The following is a 27529-nucleotide window of genomic DNA, read 5'->3' on the forward strand; positions in this document are numbered from 1 at the left end:
GTTATGGAAGTGCGCTACTTTATACAAGTTAGTTGGGGCCTAATTGAACTTTACAATAGACTGAGTGCAACATGGAGCTACTATTTATTTTCTTTATTTTATTTTTAGAGCACTGGATAGTGTGGTATGACAAGATTTGTGCATACTGAAGTAAGCAGGAAGATAGTTTTTTGTGTAACTGGTCTGATCCTGCAAAAAGCTTTGAACATAATTTTCCTCAGATGACTGGTTCCACCTGTGTAAATGTCTGAAAGACCAGACCTGTGTGACAAGAGCTGTGATGACACTCACAGACCAGGATGACAACCTTTTCACATTCTATCAATGATGTTACTGACAAGGGACAGCTTCCAGTACCTATTGAAAGTAGAGAGAGAGAAAGTGAAACATTACAAATTCCAAACTCTTCTGGTGTTTGTACCAACTTGTTTGCAGGGGATTTTGCTGCCTGTTTACAGAACCCTTCATTTTAAACATCCCATCGATCAATAATCCATCAGAGTCTTCCCCTCCCCCCGGCTATATACGCCTGCATTCAGCTTGTTTTGTTCCGCTGATAGAGTGGGAAAGTTTTCCCGTTTCCGAAGGGGCAGGAAACGTGGAAGGGGTTGTGCCTCTCTCCTCATGCTCTTGCTGCAGCAGGAGGAGAGGTGCTGTGAGTGGGTGTCCCAGAGCCTCGGGGTTAGATACCAGAGTCGGGAAGGGAGAGGGGGAGGGCTCAGGGAGTGATGATGTCAGCCTGGAATGAGAGGGAGGGCGGGAGCGAGTGTTCCGGGTCAGGAAGAGGAATGAAAGGAGGGAGAGCGAAGAGCGGAGCGCCAAGGACCCCGTGCTAACGACAGACAAGTGACTGGAGAGCGGGGGTCCCGCAGGAGACCATAAGAAGGGCTTCTCCCGCTGCTCTTGCTCCTTGGGCTTTCTGGGACTGGTCGGGGGGAAGAGCTGCCTCCTGCTCCGGCTGTGTTGGATGCTGGTTCCTGTTGCGGACTTGCTGCCTCTGCTGGGACTCGCAGTGGGAAGAGGAGGAGCAGGAGGGAGGGAGCTTTGGAACACGGCGGGGTTGCTAGGGGTGGGGCGGGCGCTTTGGAGCCCGGCGCCGGCGGGAGTAGCTAGGGGGGGCTCGCAGCCCGGCGCCGGCTGCAGAGAAAGGCGCTTCGGATCCCGCCGGGCTGCAGGGTGCGCTTGCTCCCAGTCCTGCCCTTGGCGCGGCCGGCAGTAGCCGGGGGAGGCGGCGGCAGGGAGAGGCGCTGCTGCCCGCCCCACAGCGGCCGGACCCCTCGTGGGCGGTGCTGCCTGCTGCTATGTTTCACTGCATCCCCCTGTGGCGGTGCAACCGTCATGTGGAGTCCATCGATAAGCGGCACTGCTCGCTGGCCTCGGTGCCCGAGGACATCTACCGCTACAGCCGCAGCCTGGAGGAGCTCCTGCTGGACGCCAACCAGCTCCGCGAGCTGCCCAAGGTGAGCGCGGGGCCCCTCGGGAGCCGGGGGAGGGCCAGGGATTCCATTGCCTGGCCGGGCTGGGGCTGGGGCTCCTCCCCCTTCCCCGCTATTGTTACTGCCCGCTCCAGCCTAGCTTACAGGTGCCGGAGTAGCTGCGTGGCGCGGCTGCCCCCGGTGAGCAGACCCGGCAGGAGCCCGGGGGCTCGAGAAACCTCCCCGGGCACCTGCTGGGGCTGGGCGCGGAGAGGTGCTCTGGCCGCTCAGCACTTCTATCCGCTCTCCCAAGCCGGGCAGCAGGGAGGTGTTTGGAAAGGGGTGGGGGCCGGAGTAGCTGAAGAAAGGCCAGTTAATGCCCCCCCCCAGTACTGTTCCCCCACCCAGCTCCTCTGAAAACAGAGACCTTGGGACCTTCAGGTCCCTGCACTCGAGAGCCAGGCAAACTGTAAGGCAGAAGGGAATGTGCTGGACTCACCTGGAATCCAGAGCCACCTGCACAGCTGGCGTTTCAATACAGTGTGTCCCCCCTAAGGCTCGCAGAAGCCATTCGGCTCAGTGGTAGTGGGTTCCCCTCCCGGCTCACATTCCAGCCATTCACCTGAAACACGGCAGTGCGGCTTCTGCCCTACTACTTCTCCCCCCCCCCGCTGGGAAGGGGTGCAGAGAAGGGTAGCTGCTCCTCCTTTAGTTGGGTGTTGACTCTCCTAGACTGAGTATGTGGTGAGGTTGTTAGTACTAATGACCCAGTAAACGTGTTTAACCTCTGGTGTGACTTGGTGCAGTTCACCAATTAAACAAGAACAAACTTGTGATAGCAATGTTTGTCTACCGTGGGTGTGATCTAAAAAACAAACAACTCCCTTCCCCTGCCATAAAAATAAAAACTCAATAGGTCATAACATCCAGGCAACTTTCTTTGGCCTAGGTGAGGAAGGCTTTTCAGAATATAGTCTTAAATCAACAGCACTGCCTGCAATCAACTATCTAATTAAAGGGACACGGTAAAGGTTTTTTCCCCAAAGTTAATTGCTATTACTAGTAGCATCCTACATAATTGCAAGTGGAGGGGAAATTAAAAAAAAAATACTTTACACCATCAGTGTTTGTTTGTTTTTCCCTTAGGTCTGTAGTATAAAAATATATCAACCAGTTTGTTTCTCTGGCTTTCATATACCTTCTATAAGGATAGGGGCACTAAATATCATGAAGTACTGTAGAAGGCCTTAACTAAACATGAAGTACTGTAAAATGTATAAACTAAACAAGACTTCAAAAATAACTTCTCTTATCTTACAATTCCATGAACTTAGGTGTTACGTGTTAGATGAGTGAATTTAAAGTTGTCACTGTCCATCTAAATTTAAAGCAACTACTTTCATTTGAGATTTTAAAACCAGTAACAGTATTTTTTGATGTTTCTTCTAAATTTGGGTCCTAGGGTTGTCTGATAAAGCCCTTTTAATATATTATAGTGCAAATGGATTATCAATTTATACACTGATTTTAGTAGCATTAGTAACAGAGGAAAAGCATAATAGTGAGTTAGCATTTACTGTTTCACCATGGTTCAGATTGGTATAAGTAGCCTTTAAAAAACAAGATTTCAAAATCACTGTGGTGTGGTAGTAGGAATTGCTATGGGAGAACTGGGGGGATTAAAGGTCTTAAGTTTGCTGATGGGAGACATTAATCACCACACGTATTCACCTCTATCTTTGTGCTGTGTTAGAAGTACATGTATGTTTTAAAAAAAAACCACCTTGGTTAGAGACAATCAGTAGAGCGGGCATTGGTGTTTTTTTATGATGCTAATCTTTCTTGTATTCTGCTTCTGGGAACTGAATATATTTGATTCTTATGTTGTTGTACTATAGATTTGCTCTTCCTGTTGGTGTGAAGTCTGCTAAGTCATCAGTGTTCTGCTTCATTTACAGAAAGCATTCACCAGAACTTTCTGTGTAGTACTTTGTTGGCCTAGTGTGTCATGTTTGACAATATTTCCTGTGCAAATTGTGACAAATTAAAACTGGCTACTAATCTATTGTGAAACATGAGGTGTTGCCACCATGAGTGGCTTAAGAACATTTGGTGATTCTGGAAAAGCTACAATCCAGAGAAATTTCTATGCATAGCTAACTGTAAAAAAAAAAACAAACAACAAAAAAATCCAACCATTGTTAAGATTGTAGGATGGGAAGAGGATTGGTAATTTGTGGGTGTGTTTTCTTGTTTTTTTTCTGGGTGAGGATGTGCTTTTTTAAAAAGCATTCTTGGGTACAAACTTTGGACCCTAGTTAACTGCAGTATTGCAGTGATGAAAATCTAACTCTGGAAGTGAAACATGCCTAACTGGAAACTGAATTTAGCAGGCAGCTGAACTTCTGCTAACTCAAGTTCAGTCACCAGAGCATATTAAAGGTGTGACTTTGCATAGTGAAACTAGAAGAAGTGCTTCTTAACTGAAGGGAATGCCTTACTGGTTTAAGTATCATCTTTTGAAATACCTAGACTCTCCAGAACAACAGGTTTGAATCTTGGCACATCTGACTCCACTTTCTATCTTTATAAGGTAGATAAATCTAATTCCCCGCAACCCTATCTTGTGTGTGGCTTTTCAGGTATGCAGTGTAGTTGTAGCCATGTTGATCCAAGGGTATTAGAAAGAAAAGGTGGGCAAGGTAATATCTTTTAATGGACCAACTGCTGATGGTAAGAGAGACAAGCTTTCAAGCTCAAAAGAGCTCTGATTGGCTTGAAAGCTTGTCTCAGCAACAGAAGTTGGTCCAAGAAAAGATACCACATCACCCATCTTGCCTTTTGGTTAAGACCTCTCTTAAAATGTCATATCTGCTGTGCATGGATTGAATATGCTGTGGCTCTTCATAAGAATATGACAGTCAAACCAAAATTTCCTGTCCCTCGCAACTAACTCCTTGTTGTGCAGTGTACTGTGCTTTTGTTTACTGTAACTGCTATCATTATGGCTCAGATGTGGCCTTATTTTGGGGATGCAGTGAAATGCATGAAGGGGTCATAAATCCTATTGGGGCTGAAGGCTCTTTATAGTTCAGTGCTATAAATGATAGTCGGAATGATATATGCACTTCTTGCAACCATTACATCCTTTTCTGAACGGTGTTGTTAATGTCTTTTAGGTGATTCATATGGTTATTTTTCTGTCTGTTTCCCTATGAGATTTTCTACATTCAGCCTGCCTAATGATGCCATAGAAATTCCTCTCTATTGAGTCCCACAGCTATAGAAAATAGCTGATGGAGAACGGGTGCACTGGTGTTGCAGTAGAAATGAATAAGAATCAGATTTAAAAAATTCTTGGTAGATAAGATATATTTTGAGAACTGTTTCAGTCTTGACTTTAATGGGTTTTTAGAGGTACTGTAAGTGTATCCAGTGCACACAGTTTATGGGAGCTATTTATAGCAGGGCTACTCAACACGCGGCCTGGGGACTGCATGTGGCTCCCGTCCCATTTGTTTGCGGCCCATGGTGTGGTTTGATTTATGTGGGACTCAACACGCAACCTGCGGGTGGGAGCCAAAACAAAAAAGTAGTCAATATAATGGTCTTCTGTTGATAAGCATTTTAGTAGTTAAATTCCTGGACTGTCATTGCTCATTAAAAGTGCTGTCCATGGGTGGAAATCAGGTAAGTATTGCATTTCATTGATATCAGCAGAACTGACTTAAATGGGGCCTGTGTATTGTATAGTCTTGCCTTACTCTTTGTATTCATGCCTGTCAGTGTGAAAGAACCTTTTGCATATGTTTGCGTATATATTTGCATGTATATGCAACCACACTTAAGTTGCGGGCCTTGGCATATACTATGAGTATCATTGTAGCCCCCAAGGCTTCCAAAGTTGAGTAGCTCTGATCTATAGTAACATTCGTCCTTAGGCTGCATGTTTTTATCAGTAATGCATAAACACATTTTATCAGCCTGCCTTTTGTCTTATCCCATGGACTTTTCTCCTCTATTCTCCTACTGCATGTCATTAACAATTTCTGATAAATGGACTTAGCTAGAAGTAGTGTCTTCACTATTATTAGAAATAATAATAAAAAAGTGTGTGTTTTTCATGCTCTTCTAATCTGTTGAGGTCAGACCCAGAAAACACTTCTTAAAAATTTCCATTAGAACAAATGTTTTCAAAGTTGTGCGATTGGACTAAAACTCCCTTGAAAATATAAGAACTTAGTTTCATTTGTTTAAAAAATTATTCATAAGTGGCACGCAAGATGATGTGGTCATGACTTTGTTAGGAGACTAGAGAGGCACAGACTTTGCAAAGAAGTTGAAAGGGGCCTTGTTGTGACTAATTGAATTAACTAACTGAATAGTTGATGGGATTTCCTTCGATTAGTCTATAAGGGTTGAACTGTAGCCTATTCTGGGCTCTTGCTACAATTCAAAAGCAGAAGCCCCATAGGGAGTGTGGGACTCCACTTCTGGCCCTGCGCTCCCTGTGGTACCTCAGCCTTTGAAATATTCAAGAGCTCCTGTGGTTTAAGGAAGCCCTGCAGGGTGTGCGTGGCCAGTGGGGGAGTCCCCTCTGGTGCTGCACTCCCTGCTGGGCTTCTGCTTTTGAAATGTACAAGAGCCCCACTGGCAGAAGCAGAAGAGGTGTGAGCGGAGATTGCTTCAATCCCCACTCACACCGTTTCCGTTATGCCTCTACCTCCTCTGTCTCCCACAGAGACAGTACTTACATCCCTAGTTGTGACCCTCTCTTAGGCAGAAGATGCCTTTAAAATAGTAGGTGAGGTCTGTTTATGAGTTGATGGAACAGTAGGCATAAATAATCCCATCCTGTTTTGATACTGTGTCCTAAACACACTCCATTATTTTTATAAACTCATTGTAACACACAAAGCAAGCACCTCCTAAACAATGCTCCCAAAGACCCCGTCAGTCCATTGTCTATAGTTAGGAACGCCTCTCGCTCAGTTCACTATGCCTGCCCAGAAAAAAAAAAAAACTATGGGAAGTAAGGGTCTTGCAAAGTGCCCTAAGGGTCACTTGAAATGTGCAAGTGACATCATTACAGGCCACAGAATGAATTGATGCCATGAGTTCCTCCATAACAGCACTCAAAAACATTCATACTTGGGATCTGTACTTCGGATCAGTTAAAGGGATTACTTAGGGATGTTCTCAAGGAACTTATTAAATTACATACTTGACAGACATCTTTTTGATTATGCTGTTCAGAGTTGTAGAGGTTGTTAGTAGAATAAGAAATCATACTTCTGTAGACAGATTTTTCTTGCCGCCTGTTACTTCCTTATTAGAGGGCAAAGTCTGTACCTTGGCTTTTGAGGCATTTTGCTGCCATGCTTTAGATCTGATGTAGCTGTGTTGTGCTGAAGGACAGACTATAGAGGGGCTAGAGAGAGGGCCTCAAGAAGCAACACGGGCTTGTGGACACAGCACTGGACTGGTAGTTCTGCAGTTTTGAGTGAGTACTGTTCATAGCTCTGCCACTGACCTCTTGTGTGTGTCTGAGCAAATAATTTCCTCTTTCTCCACTTTCCATCCTACACATCACCAATCTTGTCTGTTTTTAAATATTAAGTTCTTTGAGACCCATTACTATGCTATGCATTACTGAGTTTGTCCAGTGCCTGGAATGATGGGGTCCTGATCATGGGGTTTGTAGGAGCTTCTGTAGCATCACTACTGATAATCGCAGGAGGGTGTAGAGAACGAGTGAGATGTAGCCAGAGGCTCACTAAATTCTTGAAGCATGTGGACACACTAACAAAAATATCAGTGTCCTGCACTGCTGTGCTCTAGGGCAGGGGTGGGCAATACTTTTTGATGGGGTTCACTCCAAGAATTTGGTAAGTGGTTAAGGGCCGCACTTTTCTATGATATTAAGGAAGAGATGCAGATCTGGGTTGTAGGTTGAGTGAGAAGAGAGCTCAGAGTAGGAGATGGGTGCAGGAAGAAATGTGGGTTTGGGAGGGTGTTTGGATGAAGGGAGGAGGTTGTGATTGTGGCAGGGAATTGGGGTGCAGAGTCTGGGAGTGGGTGCAAGATAAGATTGGAGAAGGGAGTAGGAGAGAGTTAGAATTTGGCAGGGGGATTGTGACATGAGGCAGAGATTGGGGTTGTGACCTGGGTCATGGGATTTGGTGTGCAGGTGAAGGGGGTACAAGGTCTGGGAGGGGGATATAGGTGCAGGAACCGGGGATATAGAGAGTTTGGGTTGTGACCTGGAGCAGGAGTTGAAATGTGTGAGGGTGTGAGATGCCAGATTTAGGCATTGGCTGGGAGGCACTTACATTAGGTGGCTCCTGGCCGGCAACCTAGAGGGACCCTCAAAGTGACAGGCCCACACAAACAGCTGCTTTGAGTGGCTTGCTGAGGTGGGGCAGGCAGACACCCTGAGGCTCTCTCTGGACTGTGGGATGACTGCAGGCTGAATCGAGCAGTTTGGTGAGACTGATGTGGCCCATGTGCTGTATTTTGCCTGTCCTTCGGGTATGCTGAAAGGCTGGTCCGTGCTTTGGCTGAAGGTTTGTGGAACAGTTACACCATAAACTTCCAGTGTACAAACTTTTGACTTTTTTGCTTTAGGCAAAGATGAGCATTTGGCCTCTGTAGGATTTGCTCTAAGGTCGTAGTCACTTTTGTTATCCACTTAAGTGAAATCACAATAGGACATTCTTAATTTGAAATGTGTCCACGCAAAGATTTGAACAGGAATAGTAAAAGATGTGAATTAAACAAGATTTTAATTTAGTTCAGTTCAGGTTTGTATATATACAAACCCTGAATCTGTTGTGAGGATTTCTGCAGAAAATTTTGAGCTATAGGGCACGTTCTCGTTCTCTCTGTCTCTCTCACACAGCATCATAGGCTGTAGGAATCTCCCCAAAACATCCCCTTACCCTTTGAGGAAAGATCGTTGTCAGTTGATGAACGCTGGGAATATAAATCTGTGATAGCATCTTGATGGTTGTTAGTGGTCCATTACTCCACTCAAATTATTTTAGACACAAAAGTAATCACACAATTTGTCATCCTCCAACAGTTGCTAGCTTATTTAGAGGATATTTGTTTTTTAAAATTATGTTTTTAACATGCTCTGGTGATTGATCACCTATGAAATCTATAGAGCATTGTATAGTGTCTGATCTTGATTGGAGAAGACTTTAAAATATTCACTGAGTGCCTCTTTTTTGACACACACTATTTGACTGACTATATTTAATAATGACCGTAAAAGTGCAAAGCATGGCCACAACAATGTTCTTAGTCACTTTCAACTTTTCATTTATAAACCACATTTATTAAATGTGTCCCTCCTTGACTTACCTTCTGGAGGACATGAACTTTTTTTATTCTTTCAACGTAGTTTATAGTTACATATCACTTGCTGTGGTAAAGAAACTGTCACCGAAGAGTAGGCCTTTTTAGAATTCTTAATTTCCTTTTTTACTCCAAATCTGAAGATGATAGTAGTACAAGAAACACATTGAGTAAGCCCACAAAGCTTTTATGAAAGGAAGCAAATACATGTGCTGTTTCACTCACTCCACAAACATATTTCTATTCCTCAAACATGAAAAGGCTTACACCAAAAATTAAACACTTTCAAGTCTGAACATTTCCCACTATTGTGTACTGACCCAATACACATTTTTTTTCAAATTGTTTACTTTCTAGCGCTTGACCTATTACAAAGTTTCACACAAATGCTTCCATATAGATTTGGGGCAGAAAACTGGGTCGTCTTTCTCAGTGTTTAAAATTGAAGCAATTAATGTAGAAGTGCATTTCAGCTTTTGTTCTTGTTTTGCAGACAACCTGTGACCTTTGTGTTGGGAATCAATTATGTTGGCAAATAATGGAAAGCTTCCATAACTTTTTCTGAGTGGCTTTTCAGTTTTTGTCCTTGTGATATTCCATTTTTCCACTGAGACTGACAGGCCCTGTTCACACAGAAAATTAAAGTGGCTTAAACCAATACAAACCTGTGTAGAGACTCTTCATTCATTTTAGAGTGACTGTTTCAGGTTAGTCTGTTGGAAACAGATTGAAACTAAGCTTAAATAACTACTCTTAGAATGAAATGTGTATCCTCATAAGTATGCATTACATTAAATTCACAACTGTAGTTAAACTGATGCAGTTCTCTGTATAGACAATCCCACAGTGATGTGTGCCCTCTCTTCAGAATCTGTCAACTCCCTCTTCAGTTTCTTGTACCATAGTTTCTAGACAGAATGTTAGCACCTATTTGTACAGTTCCTGTAAACTGAATGAGTAATATTTTTTTCTTTTCCTCTCCAAATTTGTGGGTGAACTAAAAAAACCAAACGTTTTATTTTTTTGGTTAAATTGAAAATTTGCTAAAAATGTATTTTTTTTCATTTAGTTTTGACTTGGTTTTGGATATTTATATCTTTTTTCTATTTTTAATTGAGCTAACTTAAAAATAAAGGTTTCTAAATTAAAATCCAAAACCTTTCATTTTGAAAGCGTCAAAACGCAACATGTTTTGAACAATTTGTTTTTGAAAAAAACATTCTTTTTTGTTTGGACAAACAAAATTCAGTACAAATAGATGTTTGACAACCCAAAATTACAATTTTTTTGGTCAAACTATTTGTCTGAAAAATGTCACCAATCTCTAATCCCTGTATCTATAAAGTGTGTACCATGTTTTAAACAAAATCTACCTAATTCAGGATAAAGTGCTCCGAAAACTTTGTTTTTTTGTTTCACATTTTCTATATTAAGTTATACTTTCAGATTTAGAAGATGAATCTTAGATTCGCCCCTTAATTATAATGCATAACAAATCTCTGTTATGATGACATATTTCTAAATAGAAAAAATTGTAGAAAAAATATGCAGCATTTGAAGCTCTTACATGGGGGAGAACGGGGGGGAGGAAGGGGGATATATCCAGTGGAACATAGTCCAACATAGTACAGATGGGATTATAAAAGCAATTTTAAGTAGTACTGTAGGATTCAACTACAACATTAATTACATCTAACAGTAGTGTTTAATACATCTTGCTGTAAATACTATTGTATAACTAGCACTTGGAAGCATTCATGTCAAATGCAAATGGAAATTTATTTGCATTTCAGACTAGAAATATAGATAATGCAACAAATATGTTTAAATAAATTGTCTTCCTTCTCATACATGAAATTCAAGTACTGTATATCCTCTCTGAAGATAATTAAACTGAAAAGTTGTCTCTTTCATACCCTAACTAAACTTTTATATGATACTAAATATATATTTTATAAATGTCTCCACTCTTTCCTCCCTCTCACTTTAAAGTCTGACAGTTAAAATAAATTATGGCTTGCGGAGAAATTATACTGTGTTATTATGTTAACACAACTAACCTAAGTATACAAGAATACGTTGTGCTGATTGCTCAAAATTGCAGTAGGTTACTAATGCACAATGTTCATTTAAAATTGTGTTTTGTGCTTTTGCTGTTTGAGGCATTAAAATATAACTTTATATTTTTAGTTGACTTACAGACAAAAACTACCAATGAAAGAAGAAAACGAGTTCAGTATAAGTGAATATTCAGGCACCTTTTGCTGAGCCTGTAAATTCCCTGTTGGTGACTCTGAGAATGTAGCAGAATATAAATGCTTTCAAAGATCTAGATTTTTCTTTGACAAACTCTTGATTTTCCCTCCCCCCTTTATTTTAATTTGGGAGACTCTTGCATATGGTCCCATGCAGAAGCTGTTGCAGTGGCATTTATCTGAGATGGCGGAAGAAGAGGGCACATGTCTCAGAACACAGTGTTCATTTGTTTTACTGTAAGACATGGATTGCTTTAGCAGATTGGTGCCTGCTACAAATTCATTAGTGAGAAGAGGGGCTGCCTTGGTCTGCTTAAGGTGAGCTAGGGCAGTTTAACAGCAGTCTCAGCAACTCCAGTCATAATGCATAATCACTGGCTTCTCCTGCAGCAGCTAAAATAAAGGGTTGTCTCCCCCCTCCCCCTCCGCTGTTATTCGATGACTGTGGTACCAGATGCTCTTTAATCTTTATTGCTGCTGCTTAGCCTAAATAAAGGAAAAAGTAAATCCTTGCCTACAGGAAAACAAAATGAAGCAACTTTTTCAATGTGTTGCGTTACAGAGAGGGCATGTGAGTAGAGATGCAGCAGCATGTGAACTTTTAAGACGGATTACCCCTTGTGCTTTTTCCCTTCTGTTTTTGTAAAAGTGATCTGGAGCAGCATAGTCCTGGACTCCAAAACCGGCCTATAACGGATTGTTGGTCAGGGATGGCAAGCCTTTTAAGCACAGCTGCCAAAAATTAAATTGGTGGTGGTGGAATGCCAGCCTTAGTGAGGATTGTTATCTTGTTTGTTCTCTCTTTATTGGCCTCTTTTCTCCTCCTCCCCCCTAACTCCTTGTGCCTTGCCGATTTTGTATCTTACACTTAAGAGCATCCATGGGAGAAAAGAGGGACATATTGTATTTCTTATGTGTCTTGTCAGGCATGTCAATTAGAGTGCATGCCAGCAGAATTTGCATAGTGAACTGTAGGTCTGTTCTTTCTCTTGCCCTGAAATTTGGCTGTTCTCCTTCTCTTCCCTTGAGTGTGAATTGTACATGGATGCAAAATTTAGGGAAAAAAGAGAATGTACTGCATGTTTTTGAGTAGTTTATCCAAAGTCTTAAAATTATGAAATAGTCCTTTCCCATACTCCCCTCATCCCTCTGCCTGAGCAATGCCCTCTCTTAGAAAAACAAAACACTATATAGCAAGCTCCTTTTCACTATGAAAACCACTGCAAGATGGAGTTTTTTTGGTTGGAGTATCCACAAACTCAATTCATTGTTCAAAAATAATTCTGGCTCTTGGGGCCATCTGCTGCTTTCTGCTGCAGAAAAGCCTAGATTGTGAATTGTCAGGTGTCACTCAGTTCCTATAGATGTGATCATACACAGGTAGTTGATAAATTTATTAAAAAAATAACTTTCAGATCATCATCCATTTTTATCTGAATTTGAAGAGACTTCTTTCATCTGAATGTAAATGTGCATTAGACTTTTTACTGGCCTTTACGAGTTTCGCAGTGTCTTTTTGCTGTAAAAGTCTTTTTGACGTTTTTCAGCTTAGTATGGCTTATCTGATGTTAGAACAAGCTCAAAAGGTAGAATTCAAATCTAAGGCTAATTTGGACATGGTAAGTGCAGTTGGCACAATCCTTTCCCTCCCTTTTTAGAACTTAAAAGTCAAGAATAACTGCCTCCTTGTTTATTCTACAGATGAAAGTATGCTTTTAGCAATGCTTACTAATGGCGTAGGTTGATTAGTAAATGAAAATCAGCACAAAGAACCAGTTTCACAGTGTCTTATTTTTAAATGTATGCAATTCTCTTTGACTTAAAAATGGAGACCAGTCATCTTAAAAAATACCATTTATTTAATCTGTATTTAGATGCACTCTGCAGCTCAAAATGTATGTAGGCTTACAAAGTTAGTCTGAATTTTCTGCATGCAGTGTAACTTGTAACTGTATGTGTAGGGTTCTGAAAGATTCCATGCTGAGAATTGTTTTCTTTTGTGCAAAATATGTCTGAAGGTACAGATTTATTTAATTAAACTATACATTTGAGCTGACTACTAGAGTGACATCACTTGTGAGGTTTACAGTACAGGATTCCAATGTCCAGTCATAAACATGGGGGCTGCATATAGACTGGTAAGTTTTTCGCAAAAAATTGCCAGCTGTCTACATTGGCCGCTTGATTTTGCGCAAAAGCACTGACGTTCTACTGTCCGAAATCAGTGCTTCTTGCGCAAATGCTTTGACGTTCCCATTCGGGCAAAAGCCCTTTTCCAGAAATGTTTTTGCGCAAGAGGGCCAGTGTAGACAGCTAAAAACTGTTTTGCGCAAAAAAGCCCCGATGGCAAAAATGGCGATCAGGGCTTTCTTGCGCAAAACCGCGTCTAGATTGGCACGGACGCTTTTCCACAAAAAGTGCTTTTGCGGAAAAGCGTCCATGTAAATCTAGACAGTCTTTTCCGCAAATGCTTTTAACGGAACAACTTTTCCATTAAAATCATGCCAGTCTAGACGTAGCCCTGAAGTAAGCCTACCATAACAGTTCCCTTTTCTGATTATTTTAACATTTTCCAGTTTGGTTTCCATCATCCTTATTCAGAGTGACGCTTGCTTTTCCACACTGTATTGCTTCAATTATATGTTAAAACTGTGCTGAACTTCATTATGTTTGGGAAAGGATTTATATCCTTTTCCATATTCAGCTCCCTAGCAAACTAATGCAATGTTCTTAGCTTACATTTTCTTCAGTTGTAACTATGCTAGATGTGCTTTAGTGTCCCAATACAAAGATGCTCATATGGGTTATACAAAAGGTTTATACCTTGTGACAAACATGCATTTAAATGTATCTGTAATCTTAAAGATTTTGAGGTAACTTGGAACAAATGCTGTCTCTTCAGAAGGGTTTACCAAAGCTTCCTTGGCTTCTGCTTGTTTGCCCAGAGAAATATTTGTGGTTGTGACAATGATGGTTGTGATAGTTCTCAAGTGCTACTTTTCTGGGCAAGTAGGAGAGAAGAATTAAACAGTTTGAAAGAAGATTACTCTCCCAAAGCCTGAAGGCTTTTCTTGTTTTGGTGACTTTCATTTTTTGCTTTTAAAAATTGTTGCTTAAAATTAGGCTTGTAAATGAATGGCCGGAACTAATTGTGGATTTATTAGTGTAATTAAAGGTCCCTATCTGAGAGAAAATTTTGAAATATTATTTTTTTAATTTACTATACATGAGCCTTTTAATTCTCAATCTTTCCCCCCTAAATCTGTAATTCCTGTATGCTTATTTTTCATTTTTTAAAGCTGTAGCCCAGGGGTGGGGAACCTCAGGCCTGGGGGCCAGATATGGCTCCCAGTGTGCTGGATCTGGTCACTGAGGCTCAGCATTGGGGCAGAACACACAAAATCTACTAGCCTGGACCCCCCGTAGGCTCTGGTGTGCAAGAGGAATGAGAAGAGACACTCCCCACAGTCAGTGGCTTCTCACTTATATGTAGCCCTAGACTGGTTTTTTCTGTGGGTCACCAGCCCCCGGCCCAAAAAAGGTTGCCACCCTTGCTGTAGCTGCTTTCGGACAGGTGAAGTTTTAACCTCTGTCTGGTTATTCTGGGTGTTGATGCTTTATTCATAGGCACTATATAAAACAGTAAGTAAAATAAAAGTTCTAATGACTTTCAAATATCCCTAGCAATGTGTTTGTTTCTTGCCTGTGAAATTTCAGCCTTTGTTATTATCCGAAGAAAAGTTGATCTCAGAGCTGTGTTACGTAGAAAATGCTTAATGTGCTATTTTAAAATAAACTTCAGGTGCTTGCCTGTCCTTTCTCCTTCAAATTAAGGCCTCAATTTTCAATGGATAAAACATTGAACATGAAATTCATTCGTAGTCTCCTCATGGCAACTTACTCTGGACGTAACTGTTGGCACTGCTTGAAAATCAAGCCCAACTGAGTTTTCTGAGCTGTCTGCTGCTAGTGGTGGCCTTTTTGAAGGAAGAAATTGCTTGTGATGTTAAACATTTTGTTTAAATTGCTGTTTCAAAGTGAGATTTTAAACTTTGACATGGATTCATTACAGCACTGAAAAGAACACTTAAAGCAGCCCACATTCAAGAGTTTTTAGACTTCCATTATCTTTTGATTCCCTTTCATCTGATCCTTATTGTTGTTCAGGCAAAGGTTTGAAATATTCAAGTAGGATTTTAGAGTGTTAATGCCTTGTCTTCAAGAAGGGGGCAGTCAAAGAAACCTGGCAACATGTATGTTTGGCCAGTTGCCCAGTAGAGAAATTGGAGTTTTAAATTGAAGTTGTAAGGGACTGACTTACTTTATATTTGGGTTGCTTGTTTCCAGATTTGGGAGGACCGATTATAATGTTTTGCCATGAAAAATTTCACTAAGGAATGAAATGTTCAGTACGTGATCAGTTTTTTTTTTTGTCATGAATATTACAAAGCTAAAAAATGCTTGCCGGTGTCTTAACATGTGGACTGCAGTCAGTGTCACAAGTGGCTCTTCCCTTCCTTTACATCATAATGAATATAGCATTAACAGTGGGTTTTGACATTGTCCTGCCAATATAAATCCTTATTACACAACTCTGAGCAAAATGAGCAATGATCATTTTTTACTTAAACTGAGAATTCTTTTCTTGGGGCTAACCCAAGTCACTAAAGAGTTGGCAAAACACATGCAAAGAAGTTGGATCTACAGTCAAAATCATGCTGTTGCAGCATATTGTGAATGCTGGCTGAATACTCTGCTTTGGCCTCTGGTCAAATATCAAGAAATTATGGTGCACTTAGGTTCCTACCAGAGCATTTTGAATGGAGTCTGACTATTCTGTCATTTAGTAATAAGCCAGGTCTATCAGATTTCTTGTAGCAAATATTTAAACAGTTGCTTTTTTGATGTGTGCAATTGTAATCCCCACACCTAGTATGGTTCACTATCTCAGGCAGTGGCACGTAGACCACAGCAATAGATAAGACCAAGAAACCTCACAGCCAGCTGGCTTTTAACTCAAAAGATAGAGCAGTGGTCCCCAACCTTTTGGGGCTGCCGGGCACCCCGTGGTCGGGGCCACTCACGCGCCAGGCACTTGGGGGTGGGGCCGCCCATACGCCGCGTGCCCAGTGCCGGCGCCACCCATACGCTGCACTCCTGGGGCCAGCGCTGCTCCTGTGCTACACGTCCAGGAGCCAGCAGCCTGTGTGCCTGGGGCCGGCACCGCCCATGCACCATGTGCGTGGGGGTGGGGCTGGCCCCGATCACTCGGTGGGTGCACTGAAATGGCCCGGCGGCGCCATGGCTCCCACGGACACGGCGTTGGGGACCACTGTAGTAGAGGCTGCTATACTAAGCTTTAGAGGTCCCAGGTTCAAATCCACCTGGTGGCGGTTACATCATGTGTGTGTATGTGCGCGCACACACATGTATTGATGTAAAGATATTCTAAATAGTAAATACTGCTTTTTTGGTCATAAACAAATAATTAATAGAAGTATGCATAGATCGTAGACCTGCACAAGGCTTCAGTGAGCATTGATAATCTGGCTGTTGCTTAACTACAAATAGGCATTATCTGAAATTGGAGTAGGATCCACTAAAAGTGGAATTGAAAAATGATTTAGGCTTGTATAAAAAGGTTACAGCAATTTAAAGTACAACTCGATTTAAAAAAATATTTGTATCATTTGTCTAAGTACTAATGTTGCCTCTTCAACTGGTGTGCAAAATGGAAATGTAGTTCTTCGAGAATTTTAAATGTATGACTTTTACTTTTGTAAAAATATAGTTTACTTTGGGAATAGTAACCTGGCTAAATATCTTGTAACTTGTTCAAGTTTAACTGGGCATATTTGGTCCTTAAATATTTTATATGGTATTGGCACTATATACTGTAAATGCACAACACCCTGTATATGTAATAAAAAACATTGTGTGGATGAGGAGTTCTCAAGCTTTCCTAATGTGCACTGTGTCTTAATAGTTTTTTGTGAACCATTTTCCCTTTTCATTCACAATTGTGTACACTATATCCCTTCTCATTTGCAGTAAAATCTACTCGTAACATGTAACTTGAGTCCCTGGAGTCAAGAGATCAATATATACCTTTTTGTTTTAATCTTTTATTGCTGCACAGTTGTATTTCGATGGGTTTGGGATATTTCTTGGTTTCGTAGTGAATAATAGAAGGTCAATTTTATTACAAATGTCTAGTATTGTCAGTTGTCAGGGTTTATAAAACCCTGTGTCGGGGCTTCTTTTTATTGCCATTTTATTTATCCTTTAGAGAATGCTTGGTCCATGTTTTCACTACAGCCATTAGGGGTAGAACATTTTCTAAATGAAAGATGAGATTTTTGTGTAATCTCTGGAGTTCAGGAGCTGGGACTGAAACAAAATCCCCCCCACTCCCCCCCCAAAAAAACAACCCTTAAATATCATGAGACTTGCAATAAAATTTTGAGTTGGCAGCTCTGATCTGTCTTTTGTAATGCCTTCTTCTGAGAAGCTGTTTTTAAAGAAAATAATTGTGATACCCAAGTCCACAGCTATCACAACATAGTCCTAGAGCTGGTATTTTATTGACTTGTAGGAAAACATTGTGACCATGTTGTAATAAAACTATAGGAATGAAACTTACAGGCATTTGGAGTAGGGAGTTCCCTTTTGGGCTGTATCATAATTGGGATGGGCAGAACCAAGTGGATATCTGTGTATATGAATAGCTTTCATAATTAGTATTATACTTTGAGATCAGAATACTGCTGACTCTGAGAGAGCTCTGAGAGAATTGCTGAATAAATAATATCAAAATAGCATTTATCTAGAAGTGTAATCATCAAACAATAAGTAACAATAAGGTAACCATCGAGCCATTATGAATCTTCTGGGATTCATAATGGCTAGAATTTTACAAATGTTCTGAAAGCTACATTAAAGAATTTACTTTATTTTTCAAAAATAGTCCTGCAGTGTCTACTCACCTTTCTTAGCAAGGTCAGTATAAATACGTAGATTGAAAGAGTGTTTTGTGTGGCTCTGAAAAAAACTGACTTCTTTTAAAGTTCATTCTATACTTGCTTTTTACCAAAGCTTGAGTAAGTACATTTGTCAGGCAGTCTCTGAGATTTAATATTTTATATCAGCCAGTGATACTGTCTCACCAAGAAACTTGACATATAAAATTTAAACAAGTTGCAAATGCATTATGTGAATAATAATATAGGATTTTCTTTTTCAGCCCTTTTTCCAGCTTGTAAAATTACGGAAACTTGGACTCAGTGATAATGAAATTCAGCGGCTCCCTCCAGAAATAGCAAACTTTATGCAGCTGGTAGAACTTGATTTATCCCGAAATGGTAAGCTACAGTATTCAGATGTGTTTGGTTATCCATTATTTGTGTACAGCAGAACCTCAGAGTTAAACATCTTGGGAATAAAGGTTGTTCATGACTCTGAAATGTTCATAACTCTGAACAGAACATCTTGGTAGGTGAACCGCTGAACATTGATTTAATACAGCTTTGAAATGTTACTATGCAGAAGAGAAATGCTGCTTTTAACCAATTTAAGTGAAACAAGCACAGAACCAATTTTCTTACCTGGTCAATTTTTAAACCTTCCCTTTTATTCTTTAGTCTTACTGTATATTTTAGAAATGTGTGTCTGTATGTGAATCTGTTTGTTCAAGAACTCCTCCGAAATGGTAAGAGCTAAAACTACCAAATTTTGTATGTAGCTTCCTTTTATCATAACTTAAAGCAATGTAAGGAATGTACAGTAAAACTCCAATTGTCTGGCATCAGTGGTCCGCACTCCCGATAGTTCAGCACCAGCTGGAACCCGGAAGTGCTCGGCCAGCCAGACTATTGGAGCTGCTCTGCCCTCGACTTCTCCAAGTCCACTGCTGCTGAAACTGACCAGTGGCGGACTTGGGGAAGCCGGGGGCAGAGCAGCTGGGGTGCTGCTGGGTTGGTCCCGCAGCGCTGCCCCGCACCTGAGTGGTGCCATGGGACCAGCCTGGCAGCACTTGAGCTGCTCTGCCCCTGGTTCCCCAAGTCAGCTGCTGGTCAGTTTCAGCAGCGGCTGACTTGGGGAAGCTGGGGGCACAGCAGCTGGGGTGCTGACGGGTTGGTCCCGCAGCGCCGCCCTCACCCATGCTGCGCAGTGCCCCGCCTACTCCCCTCTCTTCTCCTCCCCCCCCCCCCCAGACCGCTCATAGCCCCCCCTTCCGGTACTCCGGCATAACTGATAATCCGGCACCCTCTGGGTCCTAAAGGTGCCAGATTATTGGAAGTTTACTGGACCTGGAATTGATTTTCTCATAACATGGAAAGTGAGGGATCTGGTAGAAGGGACAGTTATACTGTAGAACAGTGGTCCGCAACGCAGTGCCCGCGGGTGCCACGGCACCCGCCGGGACATTTCTGTGCGCTTGCTGAGTGATCGGGGCCGGCCCCGCCCCTGGGCATGTGGTGCATGGGCGGTGCCAGTCCCTGGGCGCGCAGCGTATGTGTGGCCCTGCCCCCGGATGCACGGCACAAGGGCTGTGCAGGCCCCGCGCATGGCATATAGGCGGTGCTGGCCCCTGGGTGTGCGGCACAGGCGTGGCGCTGGCCCCAGGTGTATGGGACAGGGCTGGCGCCAGCCCCAGGCACGCAGCACATGGCAGCCCCGCCCCCGGGCATGCGGTACATGGATGATGCTGGCCCCTGGGCGTGCAGCACAGGAGCAGCGCCAGCCCTGGGAGTGTGGTGCCGGCACTGGGCACACGGTGCGTGTGCGGCCCCTCCCCCGGGTGCATGTGCAGCCTCTCCGCCGCGTGCGTGGCCCCACCCCCGGGCTCCTGGCAGCCCCAAAAGGTTGGGGACCACTGCTGTAGAATGACCACAGAAGGAAAGCAAGGGGCCACAGATGGGGACTGGGACAGCTATAACCCCACTGGGCCTGCAGGGGGCTGAAGTGGAGAAAGGGACAGCTATCTACTTATATATGTAAGAAAGCTCATGTGCGTGCATGCGTGCCACTCTCTGTCCCCCAGCTGGGGGACATGCACCCCTCCCACAACTGTGCCTGCTGCAGTGGCCATGGGAAGTGCTTCTAACCTGTCCCCACGCTGTTGCAATGAGAGAAGGCTGGGGTTGTTCTGTCTCCCCGGGGCAGCTCCATGCTGAGCCCCTCATCCCCAGCCCCACCCAAGAAAAATGATTTACATGAAGAAAAACCAAATTTATTTTAGTGAAGGTCTGGAGCAATGCGGGGTAAATCTTCTAGTAGTTTATATTTAACGCAATATTTTTTTCCTCTGCTGCTGCTTGATTTCTGGTTGTGTAGTTCTGGGTTTAAATGAGGTGTGTAGTTGTCCAGTTAGTTCATAACTCTGGCGTCTGTAACTCTGAGGTTCTGCTGTACTATGATTATCAATAATATAGACTACTGAGATTTTCACATGGCTCTGAAGCCTATAAATACCCTGACTGTGCTTCTAGTGAATGCTAGTTTTCTGGAATACTAGATTGGATGTGCTATGGTTCAGTGCTAAGGGGAGCCAGCAGTAGAACCACAACACTAGAATACTGCTCTTCTCTATCCACTCCTTTCTGAAAGGCTAAATATTGTTGTGTGTGTGTGTGTGTGTGTGTGTGTGTGTGTATTCCATCCTGTTTTGCTTTGCGTGTCTCTGGTAAGCTTTTTGAGCACTGTGTATACACATACACTTAGAAGGCAGAGACCAAAATGAAATACAGTTGGACCTCCTTGGTCCAGCACCCTTGGGACCCATCTGATCCTGAACGAGGGAGTTTGCTGGACCACTAATGGTCAGTACCTCTCCTGGCCACAAGCTCCTGCTCTCAGGCTCCTTTCCCGGCCCTCTGGCCCCGCTGTTGGCCCTAGCGACCTGGCTCCACTCCTGGCCTCCACCCTCCCTGCTGCCTGCCTACAGTCCTGGCTCTGCTACCAGATCAGCTGCGTTCTTGGCTCCCAGCTGACCTCCACTCCCAGCTGCTGGGGCTCTTTGGTTAGGCAACATCTGTAGTCCAGAGAGTCCTGCACCACAGTGGTTCAGATATATATGAGAGAAGGCCCACTGATATACAAAGGCAGTACACTGGATACATGTCCATTCCATTCTTCATCCTCTTGTTTCTCTCTTCCCCCTAGTCCTAATCTTCTGTTGTTCCTCATGGCAAGTAAAAAGCATACTGTAGAGAGTGATAGTTTGTTGTTGACTTGTAATACTTGCTTCAACTAGTGCTGCTCCTGCTTTTCTAAGCAGTGGCTGAGTGAAATTAGTGTCGCTTGTCAGCTTTGTAGCCTGGTGAACTTTTAGTAACTGTGGGAGATGTTTTGGGGCTTGCAGGGCTCCCTTTTAGCAGCTTCTTATCCATATGGTTGAGGAACAGCAAATCAGTGTTCAGAAATGCAGCATGGTCTCTTCTTGCCTGGACCAGCAATATCTGGAACACTACAGAAGCAGCATATCAGGCCCCTGGGCAGAGTTGTCATGCTTATTGGTAATGCTTCCAGTTTAGTGAAGGAAAAAGAACCAATTAGGTGGAGAGGCAGTCATGTCTATCTGCAGCTTTGCTTCAATGTGTATATATAATATGGAGATATAACATCTCATAGAACTGGAAGGGACTGTGAGAGGTCATTGAGTCCAGTCCCCTGCCCTCACAGCAGGACCAAGTACCATCCTTGAGAGATTTGCCCCAGATCTGTAAACGGCACCCCTTAAGGACTGAACTCACAACCTTGGGTTTAGCAGGCCAATACTCAAACCACTGAACTATCCCTCCCCCCATTAAAAACTGCCATGTATTAGGTTGGGGAGGACATGACAAAAATGTAAATATAAGAAGAGAAACACAGAGGCTAGAGAAGCGATGCTGAGCTGTAAGAGTAGTTGTATTTGTTGCCATTTGTAAGCAGCCAGTTCCTCCTCCCCCTGCAAACCTGACTAAATTTTGAATCCTGGTTTGAAGATGTCAGGTGGTGGTGGTCCAACCTAACCCCTCCTGTGAATATTCAGCAATGAAATGCAGCCCTCTCCCCACCCCCAAAAAAATTACTGAGACTTTCACTGTCCTATATAATTTCATGCATATTCTCTAAACTTTGTAGGAATGAGTGGTTGATCAGGAATTATCTGGGAGTTCTATGCCATTGGCTTTATGTACAGCATTTGGCTGTGTAGGTCTGCTTATGAAGACAACAGTGCTTTGGATCAGCTTTGTTTTCTCCTTGCAAATGAATAACTGCATGCAGAACTGATGTAGCCAGAGCCATTGAATCTTAGGCAGCTTCACTTCCCTTGGCAGTTGACATGAGAGTCCATAAGAATGGATAGCGTGAATGAATGTTTGAGGAGGAGGCGGAGAGCAGGGCTAGTTATAAAATACTTCCTTGTGTAATAATTTCTGAAGTGATGACTTGAACTCAAGTAGGTTGCAGGAAGCAATTTCTCTTATGCATCCAAGGTCCAATCTTTATCACCCATTTTATTGTGTTATTTTTTGCCCTCAAAGTTCATTACCAGAAAAGACTGGATTTGCTTTCTTCAGCTTAATCTAGTTGCATGTAACTGTTTACTACATAGCTGATTTTGTCAACTTTTTAAAAAAGAAATGTAAAGATTCTCTCAGTATTCTAAATATTCAATTATTTTGCAAGGTTCTTACTTCTGTTCTGAAGAACAGCTTTACTTGGGAGAGAATCTCAACATGCCTTAGGCACCTCCTACCCAGTGACTATTTGTTAATCAGTCTTTGCTATTTATATACTCAGCAAAAATTACTACAATTATTTGTGTTTCTTTCAGACCTAGTAAAACAGCTCTGCATGTCAAAACATGATCTGCTCCATGAGTAGGAAGCGTGGTAGTGACTTCTTAACTCTGGGCAGGAGAGACTATTGTTCTTTTCTTCTCCTAGCTGTTTGTTGAGTGTGCTAATTGCTTTAATTTCTGACCATCTGTCGTGGGGGTGATACACTTGTCCCTCTCCTAGGTGCAGCTGCTGGGTGCCTGGGCTTCTTGGGGACCATGACCAACCACGTATATCCTACAGTGCAACTGTGGTTATACATCCATGCCCCTCCCACTGGTGCTGTGTGTCCTAGCAGCTGGAGTCTCTAGTCAAAACTCTTCTCATGAGGGTCATGTGGCCTAGCAGCTGGCGTCGGTAATAAATGGGTACTGGTCCCCCTGGCTTGGGGTTTGAGGAAGTGTCAGGGAGACCTGGGCCTTCCCTACTCCACCAGGTCCCAGCCCAGGAACCTATTATCACTGCTCGCTCAGCAAAGAATCCCAGTGCAACACGCTGAGAGCCAAACAGGCCCTACCAGTCTCCGCTGGCCTCCTTCCAGGGTCCTTCCTCCATATCCTCTGCTGCAGAGTTGGTGTCTTGCTGTTTCCAGGGCAGGTCCCTCTGGCAGTCAGCCTGCGGATCTCGGGCAATGCCTCCTTCATCCTCAGCAGCCAGCCCACACTGAGCGCCTCCCCAGGCTACCTGGGCTGCAGTCTGAGCGTGCCCAGCAGCTCTGAGGGGACAGGGCTTCTTCAGCCAGGTGGGCCTGTTTAAGCCCGGATTTCCCAGTGTGGGGCTGGTGCACCCCGTCACACCATCCTAGTTCCTTCAGGGATGGAATACTAATATCAGTTCATTAAATGATAGTTACCACTACTGGTTGCTGAACCTGACTGTTCCCCACAGAGAAAATGGAGGAGCTGCTGAACATTCTATCACAGGATGAAGTGGAGAAGTTACTGAATGTACAGAATACTTCCATCCGTCTCCTATCATAGAACTAATGTTTTTTCTCTTTCTCTCCCCCATCCCCCCATCCTTTAAGTGATAAGCTGAGAGTAGCTTTACCTAGGTCACTGTCATATGTATAGACTACAGAACTGCATTGCAAATCAAGTCATTATTGTCCCCAGCACCAACACTATGTTTTAAACCAGGGGTAGGGAACTTTTTTTTGGGGGGGGGGGGGGGTCGAGTGCTATTGACCCACAGAAAAATCAGTTGGGGGCTGCACGCAAGTGACAAGCAAAAAAATCCAAACAAATTGTCACTGATGTGCCCCCCAACTGAGAAGCTAACAGACACTTCCCACATTCCCCTTGCATAGAAGTGTCAAGGAAGGCCCATGCTAGTAGATTTTGTATGTTCCAGCTCCACAGAGGGGACTAAGCACCATCACGGGCTTCCTAATGCTGGCAGGGAGCCCTGAGCCTGGGTGACTGATCCAGGCAAGCTGGGGGCCCCATCCGGCCCCCGGGCCTTAGGTTCCCCACTCCTGTTTTAAACTCCCAAGATATAAGTGAATTGCAACAGGCAGGCAACACTTTGTCATGCTGTCGGCAGAGTGAGTCTGTTTCTTGTGTTGGCACAAAGGGAGGAATGCTACTCAGTGGAAACTTTGTTAGGGATGATGAATATCCATTCCCTGCTGCCTCTGATCCTTGTTCTTTATTACTCACCAGAAGGGGGAAATTCTAGCTCTTCTGTACTTGCTGCTGTTCTTGAGCTCCTAACTCAGTATATATTGTACCAGGATTTTTATATCTGTGGGATGTCTTATGTTCCCCATGGAGAAGCAACTGCAAAGGAGGAATAATAATAAACTCTAACAAAGGACACATTCAGAACATCAGAAAAGATGTTTATGCAGACTTAATTATTGCACACGTGTGTTATCCCTTCATATGGGACTGGAAACAGGGCATGACTATATGCGGAATTAAGCTAATGTGAACTCAGTCCTCTGTACTTCTGAATGAGAGCATCCACATAGGAGTCTCAAGAGTAGGGATATTAGATATCTTGTAATTGAATAGTTGTATAATCACATGAAATCTTAGTGGTTACATCTATTTGATAGTCCCCGGGGGTGAGGCTGGCAGCCAGTGTACTTCTGGCCACACTCTTCTGTAGCAGGCAGCAAGTGGAGGACAGGAGGATCCACAGATCTTGTAGGCATGGGGAACCTTTTTGAAAGCTGGCTCCCTGTGCATATCGGCTCCAGCCTGCCACCCTCACCTTCTGTAGTGCTGTCTTTCTATCAGAGGCAGTGGCATGGGGGTGGAACGCCAGGCAGATCTGGTACACACCGGGAGCCTCCTTGAAGCCAGCTCCTCATGGGCACTGGCTCCCACTCCCCACTGCTTGTTGCCTCTGATACAGAAGCAGCAAGGGGGGGAGGGTGCGTAGGTGACAAGATTAAGTGACAAACCCAGGCTTATCAGTTAATCGTGTAGTCCACTGCATGTTGACATTCATACTTATTTATCTCTCTCAGGACAGACATAACTATGCCTATGCAGATTCCTGTTGTAGATCAGCCCAAACATGCTTTAAATAAAGCACTTTAAATTCACACCTTTAATTCATTTGGCTTAATTTCCCTGTAGAGAAGCCCTTCAAATTCTTTTGACTGAAAAATATTTGCTCTTACTGATGTGGACAGCTCGTGTAACTGATACAGGCCATCTGCTTGGAGGACACTTGAAAAGTCGTGCTGGTATCTAGTCTGGTGCAGCTATACTGGCAAAAGATCCTAGGTAGATGGGTCTTGTATATGCATCAAAGTGCTTTTGCTGGTATAGTTTACACCAGTTCCATTGAGAGACAGCTATAGCTCCAAAAAGCACTCTTATCCTGGTTTGTACTAGAGAATTAGATTGAGCCATCTAGATCATTCAGGTATATGAAAAATCCACACTGCTGTGAAGTCCAATCAACTACGTCAAAGTTCCTGTGTATACAGGCCTCAGTTGATGGAATTTTTTTTCCATTAACCTAGCTAACACCACAGGGGTTCTCCTATCACCGTATTAACTGAAGGATATACAACTCTCAACAGGGATCTGAACCTACTCCTCCAGGTCCTTATCAACCTCAGTAGTCTTTTCTCAGCAATATACCAATTGTGGACATACGTAAAGTGGCCACCTGGACATTAGCACACATGTTTAGAAAACAATGTGTGGATTAATTGGTTACCCAATGAAACTCAAAAGCCCCTTCCAGCTAGACAGGGACACTCCTCAAAGAAGAGGACATAAGAACGGCCGTACTGGGTCAGACCAAAGGTCCATCTACCCCAGTATCCTGTCTGCCAACAGTGGCCAGCACCAGGTGCTCCAGAGAAGGTGGACCGAAGACAATGATCAAGCGATTTGTCTCCTGCCATCCCTCTCCAGCCTCTGACAGAGGCCAAGGACACCATTTTATCCCCTGGCTAATAGCCTTTTATGGACCTAACCTCCATGAAATTATCTAGCGTCTCCTTAAACTCTGTTATAGTCCTAGCCTTCACAGCCTCCTCTGGCAAGGAGTTCCACAGGTTGACTACACGCTGTGTGAACAAGAACTGTCTTTTATTAGTTTTAAACGTGCTACCCATTAATTTCATTTGGTGTCCTCTAGTTCTTCTGTTTAGGGAACTAATAAATAACTTTTCTTTATCCGCCCTCTCCACACCACTCATGATTTTATATACTTCTGTCATATCCCCCCTCAGTCTCCTCTTTTCTAAACTAAAAAGTCCCAGTCGCTTTAACCTCTCCTCATATGGGACCTGTTCCAAACCCCTAATCATTTTAGTTGCCCTTTTCTGAACCCTTTCCAAGGCCAAAATATCTTTTTTGAGGTGAGGAGACCACATCTGTACACAATATTCATAGTTTTATACAGGGGCAGTAAGATATTCTGTGTCTTATTTTCTTAATAATCTCTTTCTTAATAATTCCTAGCATCCTATTTGCCTTTTTGGCCGCTGCACACTGTGTGGAAGTTTTCAGAGAACTGTCCTCGATAACTCCAAGATCTCTTTCCTGATTTGTCATAGCCAAATTAGCCCCCATCATACTGTACCTATAATTGGGGTTATTTTTCCCAATGTGCACTACTTTACATTTATCCACATTAAATTTCATTTGCCATTTTGTTGCCCAATCACTCAGTTTGGTGAGATCTTCTTGGAGTCCCTCACAGTCTGCTTCTGTCTTGACTATCCTAAACAGTTTGGTATCATCTGCAAACTTTACCACCTCACTGCTTACCCCTTTCTCCGGATCATTTATGAATAAGTTGAAAAGGATTGGTCCCAGGACTGATCCTTGCTAGAGAAAGTTACTCACACCATACAGTAAATGAGGTTCTTCGAGGTGGTTGTCCTATGGATGCTTTACTACCTGCCCTCTTCCTCTCTACTTTGGAGTTCAATTTTCAGATTCTGTGATAGAGAAGGGACTCAGGGTCGTGTGGTTGCATGGTGCTAGACAGATGCCAACAATGGCATGAGATGGGGAGAGAAGATGGGGAGAGAAGATGGGTGACCCAGATGAGTACTGCTACTGAAACTTTCTGATCAAAGGCATAGAGATGCTCACTCACTTGAAGTGGAGCACCCAGAGGGCCAACATATCAAAGAACCTCTGTTACCGCACAGGGTGAGTAACATTCTCTTATTTTCAGCTCTCCCCTC

The 27529-nt window shown here is 43.2% G+C and overlaps 1 protein-coding gene across 2 annotated transcripts in view; it reads left to right on the forward strand.

Moving 5' to 3' along the window:
• Positions 1–729: 729 nt before the first annotated feature.
• LRRC1 (leucine rich repeat containing 1) overlaps positions 730–27529 on the forward strand; it is a 146876-nt gene continuing 120076 nt past the window's right edge. Inside the window, exons 1-2 of one of the 2 annotated variants that reach the window (XM_089777084.1) lie at positions 730–1460; positions 18276–18393. In XM_089777084.1, the coding sequence (XP_089633210.1) occupies positions 1302–1460; positions 18276–18393 (277 nt within the window). In that variant the 5' untranslated portion in view covers positions 730–1301. The remainder of the gene's footprint in view (positions 1461–18275; positions 18394–27529) is intronic. The other variant, XM_075923612.2, reaches the window with a different exon arrangement.

This window comes from Pelodiscus sinensis, chromosome 3, assembly GCF_052426305.1.
Source record: "Pelodiscus sinensis isolate ZL-2025 chromosome 3, ASM5242630v1, whole genome shotgun sequence".
NCBI lineage: Eukaryota > Metazoa > Chordata > Testudines > Trionychidae > Pelodiscus > Pelodiscus sinensis.